The sequence below is a fragment of the Crocodylus siamensis genome, chromosome 4 (assembly GCF_052110815.1).
Source record: "Crocodylus siamensis isolate JL-2025a chromosome 4, ASM5211081v1, whole genome shotgun sequence".
NCBI lineage: Eukaryota > Metazoa > Chordata > Crocodylia > Crocodylidae > Crocodylus > Crocodylus siamensis.
In genome coordinates this window covers 88,724,174-88,739,647 of record NC_143398.1, presented here as the reverse complement: position 1 = coordinate 88,739,647, position 15,474 = coordinate 88,724,174, and the positions used below count along the sequence as shown (strand labels likewise).

Here is a 15,474-nt window from a genome sequence, read left to right as displayed (position 1 = left end):
CTGCCGTCTTGCCAATGCTGAGTAAAGCAGAAGAATCACTTCCTTGGTTTTGCTTGAGATGCATCAGATGATGCATGCCAAAGTATTGTTTGCCCTGCTGGCTACAGCATTGCACTGATGGCTCATGTTCATGCTATGGTCTATTAGAGTGTTTCCCAACCTTTTCCAGCCTAGGGAGCACTTACATTGATAATTTTCTGCGGCACACCTGTTACGGCATTTCCCATCCTCATATGTATTGCAGCTTATTGCCCTGGCAAAATTCCATGGCACACCCAATCATTTCTGATGGCACAGTTTTGTGCCACAGCACACTGGATGGGAAACACTGGTTTATTATTTACCCCTAGGTTCCTTTCAGTTGTGGTGCTAGTCAGTTTGGCGCCACCGAGCCTGTAAGTATGTTGGGGATTGTTCATCCCCAGATGGAGCATGTTACACTTCTCGACATTGAACTTCATCTGGTTTTGATCCGCCCAACTTGCCAGCCTGTCTGGGTCCACCTGTATCTGCAGCCTATCTTGAATTGTGACCATGCTCCCCCGTAACTTGGGGTCGTCTGTGACCTTGGCCAGTTATTCATTTAACTTCTTGAAACTTTGCAATTTTAGAGAGAGGTAAGAGTGTGAGTCTATGTACACATGCATGCAGAGAGACAATAGGGCAGATGGGTAGGTAATGAAGTTTGTTATCTCTAGTCTCCATATACTGCTGTTAACAAGGATGTTATCACTGGAGGCACAAAACCAGAGTTTGAGAACTGAAACTAAGCATTGCAGAGATGCTTAATGGGATCTTCTAGACTGAGCACTGAATCCCATTGGGTAGAGTGGTTTTCTTTAAATACTTACTAAACTATAAAGGAGCCTCTGGGAACCCCATAAGACTTGGGGCCTTAATATAGTCCATGACTATTTATACAACTTTTCTAAAAAGGTTAAATGAATATATTGTCTCAAATACCTTATAATTAGAAGTTATAATCCCTATTCCATGATGATATCTTTGAGCTCTAACATAAACTAAAACTATATATAGTTTTTTAAAAAGCATCTTAAATCAAAATATACAATTAAATTTTAAAAAATCTGATTAAATTTTTTTAATCTGATTTTTTTTTTAAGTATGTTGATTTTTATTCACGCTCGTTAAAACCTGAGCAATGCCTTCCTCCATATTTTTAATTCCCTGAATTGAAAAGTCCTTGTCCATATTAAAACTAAGCCTAATTTTCTCAAAGTTAAGTTTATTCTTTCCACATAGATTAAGAGGCCATGTCTTAGATGAGTTCCTAGCTCTTCCCTATAGTCTTGTATTACCCCATGACTATAGATTGTTTATTAAGATATTGGACTAGTTTCTGTAATGCTTTGCAGAAAATGCCAGTGATCTACATCAAATAACAGCACCCAGTAAAAAGGATTATCTGGGGCTGAACAAGGCAGCACTTCAAAGAAGGATCAATTTCTCCAAGGTGCTTGTTTGATGTTGTGACCAAATTGAGGAACTCTGGCCTGCTTGGTATGACCTTTTGGTATTTGTCTTGTTTCAGTTACCTCTTTCCAACTTATATTTTCCTGGACCATTCATGTTTTTTAACTTGATGTTCTTCATATGCCCCCAATCTGTTCCTACTTTTGTCTTGGAGTATTTTGAATTTTTTGTGGCAATTAGTCATCCTTTCAAAATAGGCTGATATTGCAAACTTCTGGCGCCTGATAGGCCTTCAGACAATCGGGCCATTTTAGTGTTGACTTATTCAGCTGTTTAATAGATCTTTCTTTCTTATCTTCACTTACTTTGCTGTTACCCTGCTTACTCAGTTCTTTTGTATGGTAGTAAATAGATTTTCTTTCCTCCATCTGTTTTACTGGATTTCACTTGTGTTGGAATATTTGAAGTTTTGCTCTGTAGGGCTGCTATGTGAGACTCTTGGTTACATATGACCACTGTGTTTAAATTTTCTTAATCTAAATATGCAAGGCTTTGCTCTTAGCAGGATTAGAATATATTTAGACATTTGGCACAAAGTTTATTCCTCTGTCCACATGATTTGATTATTAAAGCATGTGTGTTGTCATGCAAGTGAGGCACTTATTTGTTTGGGATAGGAAATTTGGTCTAAAATAGATAGTAATCTAGTTTCATATATTTATTTTAGAATTCTTCAGTTGGAAAGGTTACATCCATGTGGAATTGGAGTGTAGGAAGCTATAAGGGTCGGACCTACTCATATAAAAATAATAAAAGTACCATTTATTTCTCTATAATCAGTCAATTATATTAAGTATTACAGTTCTAAAAATTAGAAAACAGATTAATTTAGAGAGAAGTATAATCTCAGATTATTCATTATGTAAGAACTTCAGAATAGAAATGCCACAAGACCATGCTATTTGTGGATACAGATAAACATCCAATTCTGTTACTTGCAGTATCTGAAGATACAGAACTTAAGTTTAGAGAGGCAAAGAATTGCATCCATCTTGAATATTTTCAAATTTTAATCTTTTGACATAAGTAAATCTAATAGTAAACATTTGAGTTTGCTATGGCAAAAATTAAGTTGGGTCCATGTGTTGACAGTTTTGATATGCATAGGTTCTTAGATTCTAATGTCGGCAGAGACCTCAGTGGGCCATCTAGTCTGACCCCCTGCCCTAGAAGGCAAGAAAAGGGTCACCAAACCTGGGGTCATGTGAGCCCAGCCAGGTGCCTGTCCAGTCTCCTTGAAGACCCCCAAGGATGGGGCGAGCACCATCACACTTGGAAGCCCATTGCAGATCCTGGCAACCCTGACCATGAATTTTTTTTCTAATGTCCAGTCTAAACCACCTCTCCAGTAGCTTATGACCATTGTTCCTTGTTGTTCCAGGGGGTGCCCTGGTAAACAGATTGTTGCCTACTTCGTGTTGCTCTCCCCTTATGAATTTGTATGCCGCAACAAGGTCCCCTCTCGGCCTCCTCTTGGAGAGGCTGAAGAGGTTAAGGTCCCTTGGAGTCCCTGTGGTCTAGGCTTGGAGGATTTTCCTTCCAGCAATCTTGTCCACTGTCTAAATAAATTGAAATTCAATCATTTGAAAAGATGCATTTGAAGACGGTATTCTCCCTGATTTGGGAGGGTTAATCACCAAGTATGTGGACACTTTGATTTCCATTATCTGTCATAACTGTCCACAAAGGTGTCAGCATGACAGCAGTTTTTGAGATGGAGAAACCTTATCGTTAGAAACTTGAGGCCCAGTTTTCTACACAGACCCAGGCTCATGTGTCGTTAATGGCCAGAAGTTTACTATTTGATTAGCTCACATCTGCTACTTAACCCAGTTTTAGTTCATGTAAAATTGATTAATATGCTTAAATCCTTGTGAAAGTCTAAACTTTATCTTAGTCCCTATATTTTCCTAACTTGTTTGTTGTAGCCAGGGCAGGTTTGAGGTTCGTTAGATAAAACTATTCAAATCTCTACACTTAAAAAATAAATAAATAACAAAAAAAAATGTAAAAAGCAGAACAAGTTCAACTTGAGTGTATACTGTGAAGTTTCCTAACCTCTGTGAGAGGTTACTTTAATTAATCAATGGGGATTATGAATCTAGTGAGAAAACAAACTTTTAGGACTTAGATATCTGCTTTTACTAAGGTTATTTTTTAAAGTGGGAGAGAGGTCTTTGTCAGATTATTCTGTTTCATTGCCCTGAGAATAAAGGTCTATCAAACCTGTTTTATAAGCTTATCTTCAAACTGGAATATAAAACTTTCAGGAGATTATAATGTAATCAGCAGATTTGGGCATTTGAGCTCTTGTGGGAGTTCTGCATAAACTGCTGAAAGAGGCTAGGAGAAGAACCCTGATATGGGGATGAGGAGGTTTTTGTCAACTTTGCCTTCACCTTACTAGTTTTAATGTTCACGAACTGAAACAAAGATATTCAGAAAAGCCTCCTAAAAATATTCCAACTAAGACTTCTCTTCCTCTACTCCAATGGAGTAGAATATAGTAGGAAAATGCTTTCTCTTTGCTTTATCACAGTTTAAAATTGTTTGTTAGCTTGCTCTTCTTTAATATTATTCCAGTCTTGTGAGGAATTTTTGATTAAAATTTGGCTTCATAAACTGAAGGAGAAAAATAGTACCAGTGGGATCAGTGATATCTTTTTGCATAACCACATCTCATAAGATTTCAAATAGCTACTTATTAGAAGTGGTGTGGGTAATGAGACCCTTGTTGGCAGGGGTTGATCAAGGGTTGACAACATATGACCTGTGCAGCCATTGGGTCAGGCCTACCGAATCACAAGGTTTTGCTTGTGCCCATGCTAGTGCTGGGGCTGAGCAGTGAGGAGCTGAGCTAGGGCCAATTGGCTGGAAGCTGTGCTGCGCTCTACCACTTCTTTCTGTGCTGCCTGCTCCCTTTCCCCAAGGCTGCAGCATGGGTAGAGCTGCAGTGTGGCCAGGGAGCTGGAAACTATGCCCGTGCTATTGCCCCTTTTCTCCACCCCCACCGTCCTCTCTCCTCTTGCTGCCTGGTTGTGGTGTGAGCCCAGCTTCCAGCCAGAGGGAAGATGTGCGGGGACAGGGCAGGGTAATGATGGGGTTGGGGCAGGGAAAAGCAGCAGCAGCAGCATGGAAGCTATTTCCAGCTCCCTGGCCCTGGTGCTGCTCCCTTTCGGGTGGAGCCTGTGCTTATATTGTGCCAAGGAGCGGGAGATGCTGCAGTGGCACGGGCACAGCTTTCAGCCAGAAAGGAGCTGTGCTGGGGCCAGAGAGCTTGGAAGCTGCTTCCGTACTACTGCTGCTCCTCCTCCCCTGGTCCCAGTATATGCCCGCCCCCCCCCCCCCCCAGCTGGAAATTGTACTCACACCATAGCTGGGACTGGAAGAAGCAGTGGCAGTGTGGGCATAGCTCTCTGTGGCATGGGTGTAGTGTGGCTCTGGTAGGGTGTAGGGAAAGCCATTCCCCACCACATACACACTAGTTTGCTGTTGGAGGCCACCCAGCCTGTGCCAGACTGGAGCCAGGTTGTTCTGGCTTCAAGCTTGAAAAAGTTTGCCAGACCCTAGTTTTAGATGGACCCTCCCCTACTTACCCTTAATTGGATCCTGTTCTTTGCTTTATAGCTTTGCCAGGCTTCAGCACATGCCCTCTGGTTTAACTATTGGAACTGAAAGTAAGAGCAATGAAGAAGCGTTTTGTGGTACTTTATCAGTTTAGCCAGGTGTCTTCCAATTAAAGCTGATGAGGAAAATGTGAGGAAACCCATGATCGGAGAACTATGACTTAATCTGCTTGTAGAGGAGCTTCTGAAGTTCAGGGATCAGGAGAAGGCACGGATATCTGGAAGTAGCTAAGTAGCTGCAATTTAATTGCTTAACTTGTAACAGGTTTCCCTGGTTGTTCTTGGAAAGGTGAAAAGCAATAGATGTTTCACCTGTTACCTGGTCTCAATCTCAAGTCTAAGGAACACTTTATTGCAAGTATAGAACCCATCCACTCTGTACCTGGCCATACCAAAGCCATGTTACTTGCTTTTCCATTTGGAGGAATGGAATAACAGGTCCTCTCCCATTTCACTTAGCTTTTCTGTTGACTTCTGTACCTCATTCACCTGAACTAGGAGCCTGTTGCAGGCACCTGCATTGCCTAATCCTTAATAGCGGAACTTGTACACTGGTGAAATGGTGTTTACAGGGCAGTGTGATGTCTGTAGCCTGCCTCTGTGCTCTAATCCCTCAAACCAGGTTAGCTGTGAAGGCCCACCTTGCTTGCTGCCTTCCTAAACTTGTCAGTGGAGATTGGATTCTATGCTGGGCATAAGATTATTTTGTATCCTTAAAAAAGAAAAAAAGCAACAAATACACCAACACAAAGCAAAAAAGATTTCTTGCAACCGTGCTTTATCCAGAGCAGTGTCTGATCTTTGCAGCCTTTAAGGTTTTGACTTCAGTGATACCTTGTGGAGTTTATTGCCACAGTTTAATAATGCTGAGTTGAGAAACTTATTTTAAAAAAATCTATTTCAGTTGTACTCTTATATTGAAGAGACTAAAAAAGAATTGGTCCAGTTTTTTCCTTTCTTATACTACATCCTCTAGCATATACCTAGTTGCTTTCTGTCCTAGCAGTCCTAATTTTTCCGTATCTCCTTGTATGGGAAATCGTATACATCACCTGTGTGGTATCCCTGTAGACTTCTGTTTAGTCTCCAGTATGCCTTTTTTGAATTTGCAATAGGGCAAGTGACCAGAACTCTACACAGTATTTTTCAGGCTGCACCACTGATTGTGGTATGTTATTAAGATATCTTTGCTATCGTTTTACCCTGTTCCTTATGCATCCTGACATTTTGTTTCCTTTTTTTAACTGCTGGTACACTGTCCAAACTGATGTCAGTTTCTCTTCTAAGTGACGGTGTTTGTCACACAGCAATTGATATACCATAGTGCCTCTAGTTGCTGCCATGATGATTAAAGTAGGGAATTAATAGCATCTGGGCATAAGATCATCCTGCATATCCCATGTTGACATGTTTTTGTAGAGACAGTGTGCTCAGCCCTTACTTAGTCACTGGAGAGCATCTTGTCTTTCACAATTATATGGTGCTGACTGAAGAGATCCAGCTGCCCTGAATTTGTTTGTGCTGACACAGTAGGCTCATGAAGGTGGTGGTGAGAAGTCAGTACCATACAGAATCTCTCGCCATATCATTTGCCCAGTTGGTGAACCAAATCTTTGTACAGCTAGCTGACCTGACCACAAGATTCACAGAAACTTAGGGCTGGAAGGCAATGGGTCCAGCCCGCTTGCTCTGGGCAGGAAAGGTTGCCGGAATAAAAGTAAGTCCAAATAAAAACAGGTTAGTGTAATCCCCGTGCAAGAGGTTCTGTTTGCTCACCATAGTCAAAGTTCCCAGACCTACAGAAAATTAAGTTCTCAAAATTTGGTTTTGATTCCTAAAGAGCAAGCATGATTACAGATTGATACGAAAGCTGTTAAGAGATACTGGATGTGTAATTAACTGCAGAACTAAGCGGAGGTTGGGGAAGGAATTCAGTACCTCTCTTGCCAGAACCAGACCATCTGAATGAGAGCTCCAGTCACTACAGAAAAACGAGTAGCTATTGCCCTGTGGAAGCTGGCTGCCATGCATAGCAACTGTTAAGAACCATGAAACTGTTAGTTCTTAGTGGACCTGCGTTTGCAGTGCTGTTAGACATGTGGCCAGGGCCTCCTCAAATGGCGTTTAACTTTGACTGCAGGTGATTTTGAGAGAACTTATAACTTGGTTTTCCCATCTGTTGGCTGAGCAGAAAGTTTTAAACATATATCAGTTCTTTCAAAACCCTTAATTGTGGGTTAGCATTTCAGGGAATAGAATCTGATTTGAGAGAGCATGGCTAGATTTGATTTAGTGACAGTGATGAAAGCACATAACAGTAAGAGCAAGTTGTATGCCTTAGTTTTATGCTAAGGGACAGATTGGTGAAAACTTGCCGGTTCCCTTCTTCTGGCATACCTAGTTGCTTCGCTGCTAAACATAGTAAGATTGAGGTTGCAGTGTTCAATGGCTGTTTCACATTCCTGTGGGTGAGAGCTGAAACCAAGTTGCACTTAAGTTTATTGTCATAAAAAAGCTGCTGTTCCTTTCAGAGAAATGATCTTGTCCATTTTGCTGTAGCACTTAAGAACAAAGTGGTTCAAATCTTAAACAGGCTTTGAGATTAACTTCTGCAGTTAATTCATTGACCCATCTGTTTCTTGCCATTGCTCACTAGGTAAGGCTTGAGAGCTGGTATTGCTTCCCTATTCCTGGGAGTGCATTACGTGCTAACTTCTGAAGAAGGAGTAACTCTTGCCTCAGTATGCCGTGGTAACATCAGATAATTGCGAGGCTTAAAATTCAACAAATAAGAAAGAGAAGTGGTTAAATAATAGTATTTTTTTTTTCCTTCTCCACTCATTTTTTTTTTTCCTATTTTCTTCACTATTTGTTATTCTAAGAAGCCTTTTAATGGCAAATTATTTGAGTTGAGATATTGTGCACAGCTTGCTGACTTTGGGGCACGCATCTTGAAAATTTGAGGCTTTCAGCCACATCAGGATTTTAATTTAAATAGTAATTTTTACCATTCCTGGCCATCATTTGATTCTAGCCCCTCCTACCCTGGATACTGTTAGGTCAGATATTGTGGTCTTTGGTTTGATGCCTTTATCTTTATCCAGGTGCGCCGTACAATATTTTAGTATAATGGTACCATACATGGTTGCGATGTAGGTGCATATAGTGATTACTTGGAAGGGCTGTGACCCTATTTTTGACTCTCATAAGGTCAGAAAAACCCTGTTGTTCTGTTGCATTTGATATAGTGGTTTAATCCAGTAATTTGTGTTACCATTGCTGGTATGGCTTCAGGTTTGGCTCACAGATTTGCAAATAGCGATATGCAGTCTTTTGTCACTCATCCATACAAAAGTGTATGTGGAAGTGTGGAGCATACATACAGGTACTACTCACTTAATGTCATCCAGGTTAATGTTGTTTGATTATTACATTGCTGATCTATTAGAGGACATACTTGTTTAAAGTTGCACAATGTTCAGTTATAACGTTGTCTGGTTGCCGCCTGCTAGTAGGTAACTACTGTGACATAATTGGATTTGCTTAACTTCATTTTGCTTAAAGGTTGCATTTTTTAAGAACATAACTGCAGTGTTAAGCAAAGAGAAGCTATACAGAAGTATGTGGAAGTGTATGTGCAACTTGGTTTTGAGAACTTTAGCCGTGGAGAAAAAAGGTGCTGTTGTAACAGGGCAGAGTAACAAATGTAAACATTTCACAGTGATCCAGACACTAAAGAATGGTTGGAGGTGAACATGCCCTTTCTGTTCTTCAGCTTGCTGAGGAACTGCACGTTAGGTACTACTACATTGTGCAATTGATTGTAGTTGAAGCTTCTCACTAGTGCTTTATTTCATCCAGGACTGATGGTATGGTAGTGCCCTGCAAGTATTTCACTTGAGTTTTCAGTGCTGCTTTCCACAGGTGGCATGAAGCCATCTTTTTTTAGGCTGGCTCTGGCTATCCAAAAGATAGGAGAGATTCTGTGACCCTCCTTTAAATTGCAGGTGCACATGCATGCATAAACTGGATGTATGTATAAATATATGCACACAGCATATTTACTTGAATATAACACAACTCTGAATATAAGATGACCCCCTTCCCCCCAGTAATTAGAGCCTACTTATGGAAAACTTATACATTTGTTATCATTTCCCAGGTGTGGAATCTAAGTATTGGAGGTTTGCCTTAAATCTGTCCCCTTCCTACTGCTGTAGAAGGGAAAATAAATCTGGGGGGTCAGGTAGCCCCCTTGCCCTCTGCCTCCCCTTCCCCCCCCCCCAACTTAACTGTCAGACCCTGCTCTCCTTGAGCGCAGGGAAGCAAGCAGCAAACCTGAAAACACTTTGAAAAAATTTAAAATGCATCGATTCTGGATTAACTAAATCTATGGATAGCTATAGTAATCTGTCTATATGCAAATTACTACAGGCATGTTTATTTCAGTCTGCTGCAGGTTTTAAAGCAGCTACTCCATAAACGGACTTTTAGGCAGCACTTTTGTATCTACTTGTATTTTTTTTGAAAATTTTTCATATTCCAGGTCAAATTAGCCAAATCAGTTCTGAATCCTTTTGACTGAGCAAAACTCAATCATTCAAACACATATGTGGCAATACAGCTGGCAAGTATCCTCCACCCCAGACTTTTTAGCCTGGGACTTCACATGCACCCAAATCTGTCATTGGGCATCCTACATGCAGGCCCAAGCTCAGAGGCTTGGGGTTCAGATGCCCCCAAGTCTCACTTGACCTTAGCCAATGGCCACAGGAGCAAGTTAGGGAGGAGTCCCCAGTTTCCATAAAGTATACATGTAGCTGCAGTTCTCCCACTGGAAGCTGTTCACTGGGAAGCTAATTACATGACTGGTAAGGGGTTCTGTCCACAGTGCATTGGACAGGGGTGCACCCTCTACTACACAATGCCATTCAAATTCATCTCAGTCTGGCCAACAGACCTTGACCTTAGCCCACAAGAGGCTGAGTTGTATATAGTACAGAACATGCACAATATTGGTCCAAAGCCAAAAAAGCTTATGATTTACCATATACTTTGTTGGGCTGGGCCCCAGCATAGTTGACAGCATTTCAAGCCATGGTGACCCTGTAGCTCAGCAATGCCCAATATGTGTGTGTATTCCAGATACCTCTTCTTCCCCCTGCCCCCCACAAAGGATCCATGTGTTAATTAGCCCCCCACATCACTGGAACCTTGTCATGAATCCTGAGATCCTCCAAAAACTCTTTATTTAGATGAGGCATAGGCCAACCTGGTTTGGCTTCACCTCACGGAGGTCAAAGTAACACTAATCATATTTGACAGGCTGAGATGGGGGGTGACAGGGATTGTGTTTGGGACCCTGTTTAGTGATGTTTGCCATACATTTAAGGCTGGTGAAGAAATGAGCATCATTGGAAATAAGAAAAGCACAGCTTAGCTGTGGAAGTGAAGAGAGAGCCAAAATGTAGTCAGTGTAATGGCTCGCCATGACTTCAAAAGAGTTGACGCTGAGTGGGGACTGGGCACAATGGCACTACCATATACCTTATTCAGATGGGCTATACTAACCTGTTCTTGTAGTAGGTTCCCATCAGTATCTTTGCCCTGTATGGACTATGTACTTTATAGTTATGCTGAGTGCTGTCTGCATTTAATCAGTTTCATAATTTCCATAACTGAGCACATGCTGCTTTTTGCAGCAGTTTAATGATTGACAGAATATTTAATGCGGTTTCTTTATATGCAAATATAAGACAAAGGGGGGGTGCATCTTGTATTCAAATGAATATGGTATATACACATAAAAAGTGTGTATGTGTTTGTCTGTAGATATAGATTATAAATAGGTATATCTATAAAATAGAGGGTCACAGAATTTATATTAAAAGTATGTTAATATATATATCAAGAGGGTCATGGAATCTTTCTTCTACACATGCACCCAAGCATACACATTTGTGGCCATTGTTTCCTGTTCACATACACATACGCGTGCCTGTTTTTGGCCATTATTCCTTGTTAAATAGGAAACAGGTTCTTAGCTAACAAACTTACTGGTAAATGTTGGTTTTTTGAATGCTGACAATCACTGAGCTGCCAGTATTTGGCTGTTTGTGAAGTGCTTTGGGATACCCGGAACAGATTTATGGTATAAACTAAAGTCTGTTGTGGTTGGCATGATCTTAACCCTTGCTGTTTCTGTAGAAGTGTTCCAGGAATCATTTAAATGTAATCCTCTATAGCAAGTGTTATTCTGTTTGTCTTTCTTTGGAAATGTATGTGCTGACACTGTCAGAGCTAAATAGTTTAGCCTTAACAGTTTGATGTCTTGCTTCAGTAAGAGTTGATTGCTCTGCTGGGAGTTATTCTGAAAGGTCTTTTAGGAATTTCCTCTTAGCTTCTGGCTGCAGGAGGAAAATATATTCTTTCTACCTTTGTTAGTATATTATGGCCTTTTTCTTCTGAAAAAGCATCTGTAGTACTGTGAATGAGTGAGCTGTACCCCAGTGAAACCCTTTTGCAATTTTTTTTAATTATGAAAGTTGGGCTCCTGTGGCAGAACCTCACCTCACTTTTCAGTTTAATATATTCCAAAGACAATTCAGTCGCCTATAGATTTTGAGCATTGTTAAAACAGATGAACCTGGTAGCTTGGACTTGTACAGGGGTCTCTTGATAAAGGATCCGGTGAGTCTTCTCCCACTAGTGCTGAAGGAGAACTGCACTGTTTATAACTAATCAGTTCTCTAAATTGAGCAAATGGTGACATGTAAATGGTGGAGAAGTGAAATCTTTTTAGCCCACTCTCACATACAATGTAAAACAAACATGCAAGCCCCTGATAAACAGCTACCCTCTTTTTTTGGATAGGGAAACTATTAAAATGCTTAATAGTAAACGATCCCCTTCCCCACCAAAGGAGGACATCTGTTTCTAACTTCAGCTTTTTATTTTTTTATCTTTCATTTTTTTTGTTGGTAAATCTCCCAGACAACAGCAGTTCTGTAGAGAGTTTAAATATGAAGGAATGGCAGGACGGGCTAAGGGCACTTCTACCGAACATTAACATCAACTTTGGTGGACTGCCCAATGCTTCTTCCCCCTCCAACGCCAACCACAGTGTACCAACGTCCAACACTGCCACCACCGACAGCCTGAATTGGGACAACCCTGGCAGCTGGATGGACCCCGCAATCATCACAGGTAACCGTTTCTCACTCCTTCAGCTCCACTGGCAACCATCAAGTGGGTATTTGGCACAAACTACAGTACAGTATGCGGTGGTCTCTTCCAGCTTCCATCCACAAAACATCCACGGGGTCAGGAATTCCTGTGGAACAAATAGGTATAATAAACCATCACAGCCCTTTCCAGTGCATGCCAGGACCTTTACAAGCAGTCAGGGTGCTCAATGCATTTCCGTAGGGCCATGTAGGTATCCCCTCTGCTAGATGGTATGTCTGGTATGTGCACTGCTGCTCCTGAGGTGCTGAAGGCATTAACTGTTTTTTATGTATGTATTTTATTTTAAAAGGGACATACTCCACTTGTTTATAAAGCTCTCTTTTATAAGGCTGTCTGTTTGCACATCCCTGTTTAGAGAGTGGGAAGCATGATTCAAGAAGGGAGAACAGCAAGCATGCAGTGTGCTGGCAGGGTTGGGTTTGAAGTTGAACAAAAGCAGGGACTCAATCCTTGTGATTAGGTGGCTTAGCAAATGTATAAGAGAACCTGTACTTAATGAAGAAAAATGCTCTTAGGAGAGAAATGCTGAATAAGAGTTTAAATGTTTTGTGGGAGAAGTGAAATATGTGTGTATAAACTGTATAAAATACTTTTTTGTGTAAACTAAACTTTTTTACCACTGCCGTAGGTTAAATGACTTCCTTTATACTCAGCCTGTTGCTTTTTGATCTGATTTGCCTGTTTCCCATTTTTTTCTTCTTTTCATAGGTATCCCAGCCTCCACAGGAAACAGTTTAGACACTCTTCAAGATGACAATCCACCCCATTGGCTAAAATCTCTTCAGGCCCTCACAGAGATGGACGGCCCCAGTGCAGCCCCATCACAGACACACCACAGTAACCCCTTCAGTACACAGATCCCTCTTCACAGAGCCAGTTGGAATCCCTACTCTCCTCCTTCAAACCCCACCAGTTTTCATTCCCCCCCTCCAGGCTTTCAGACAGCCTTCAGACCCCCCAGTAAAGCCCCCACAGATCTACTACAGAGCTCAGCACTGGATCGTCATTAGGAAAGGTGGAAAAAAACGTTAGAAATGCAGGAATTGCCCCACCCTGACTCCTTCCCACACCTACCTGCCGCTCCCCCTCATATCTTTCTTTCTGAAGAATCCAGTTCCTGATCAAACCTCCCCCTCGCCCCCAAATGCAATGCGATCACAGGGTCATGACTGTATCTTTTTTTTTTGTTACGTTTCTGCTGAGCCAGTGTTTGAAATTACACTGATTTAAAGTTTCCTTAAACATTCTAAGAAAAAAGAGAGAGAGAAATCAAAACGCAGTCTCAATGCTTAAAGAGAATATTACTGTCTTATGTCTTTTTTGCACATGAGTATTTCTGCCTAGTGGAAATGTCAATCTACAGTAAGGGAAAAATGTAATGCAAAATGCAGAATCAATTGCAGAAACAAAGCAAGTTATTTAATTTAAATGAAATTACTGAACATGTGGGGCAAGCAGAGGCCTAGCATTTATTTTGCATTCAGTGTGTTACTACACAGGGAAATTGCTATGTATTTTTTTTGTTGGAAAGGGGGACTTTATTGTGTCAGTCAGTAAAAGGTTTGACATGAAGTGTGTTGAAGGATAAAACTTGTAGAAGTAACTGGCATGTTGCTAAAGAGTGGTTTAAAGAGGGGAAAAATAAGATTTCTTTTTAAATTTTGGCTTTAGATTTAAAGTAAACTTTAATGTTTTAAAAGTATTCACAGATTTAATACCTAGTGTATACATAATATAATTATAAGCAGCTGAAACACGAGTGATATTTACTTCAGTCTTTCTGTCTCCTCTGTCAGTCTCTCTTTCTTTTTTTTTAAATTCACCTGATTAGGGCACTCTGGGATAGCACTGCATTGGGGCCACATGATCACCATCAGGAGCACAACCTTTGACCTCCTTTGCCTGCAGCTTTTACTTAACCCTGTAGTTTCTGGACGTTTGTGCAGTATTGAAAAGACAGGAAAAAGAAACAGATAAATAAACATGGTTATAACCTGACGCTAAAACTAAAAACAAGGAAATGTACCTCTTTCTTCAGAATTAAAACTAAAAATCTTAAATAAAACAGAAAACTTGACAGTGACTTTGTTTTCATTTTTCTTGTTCTGTTTGGCTTTTTGTTTTTTTAAAGTGCCTGGGATTTGTGTTGGTGTAACTGGAAAATCCATCTGTCCTAGTATGTTCACACCCATTCAGCATAAACCTATTTGTCACATTAATGATACTGTTTAATTGAGGTCAAAAATACTCCATCTCATTGAACCTCTTGTCTCAGAACATGGAGAGGATAACTGAAAGTATATGGGGAAAAAAGTACGGGTTCTGATATCACGGCACCCCACATAATGGTATAAATATTTAAGAGGTGATCTGCCATGGCTTCATTTCTTTGCCTTTTGTTATAAAGAATTTGGAAAAGCCTTTTGTTTGTTTTAATGGAGACTAGTCTGCTCTGGGTCTCTGAACAACAATAGTACTAGAATGGCTCTTAATATATGGGACTGAAGGCTCAGCCACTCAAAGGGGCAGGGAGTTCTAGTTACCACTTAAAATCTTTCCGTTTCCCAACGTTCAGCAAAACATCTTTGTCTAAAGACTGAAGATGCCTCACCTTCAGTGCAGGTGTGTCAAGAGCCCACAGCATATGAGACTTCAACTAGTTATGAGCAAAGCCAATCCTGATATTTAAAATCAGTGAGCTCTTTGGAGTAGAGTACAGGGCTATTTTGCTCTTTAGTTTTTTTAAAAAAAATCCCCACTTTACATTCTAATGGATGACCTTGTTCATAGCCTAGCTGCAAAGCTGGTAACTTCTTGAGCAGTAGTAACTTGTGAGCAGTTCCCTGGTCCCCCCTCTCTTCTTTGATACCTGTCGTGCTGCTTAGTGCAGTTTGTCTAGAGTGACTTTTTTTCCAGGAAGCCTTTATTTACTCACTAAGGCCTTGCTAGTGGAACTGAATGTACTGGTTCTAGACACATATTGTAATTAAAATTAAGTCCTGTGCTCCAGTTACTCAGAAGAATGCTTTCAGACTTTGTGCCAGTCCTTGCCACTACCACCTCGTGCACACAACTTGCCTTAGAAGTGTCAATTGTTGAATGTCCT

At 40.8% G+C, this 15,474-nt stretch overlaps 1 protein-coding gene across 8 annotated transcripts in view; it reads left to right on the top strand.

Annotated features, from left to right (window-relative positions):
- Positions 1-14,445, top strand: part of CNOT4 (CCR4-NOT transcription complex subunit 4) — a 121,466-nt gene extending 107,021 nt beyond the window's left edge. For 5 of the 8 annotated variants that reach the window (XM_090042815.1, XM_090042817.1, XM_090042814.1 and 2 more), the window contains 2 exons: positions 12,114-12,326; positions 13,077-14,445. In XM_090042815.1, coding sequence (XP_089898941.1) covers positions 12,114-12,326; positions 13,077-13,378 — 515 coding nt within the window. In that variant the 3' untranslated portion in view covers positions 13,379-14,445. The remainder of the gene's footprint in view (positions 1-12,113; positions 12,327-13,076) is intronic. The other 3 variants (XM_090042819.1, XM_090042821.1, XM_090042820.1) reach the window with 1 other exon arrangement.
- Positions 14,446-15,474: the final 1,029 nt, after the last annotated feature.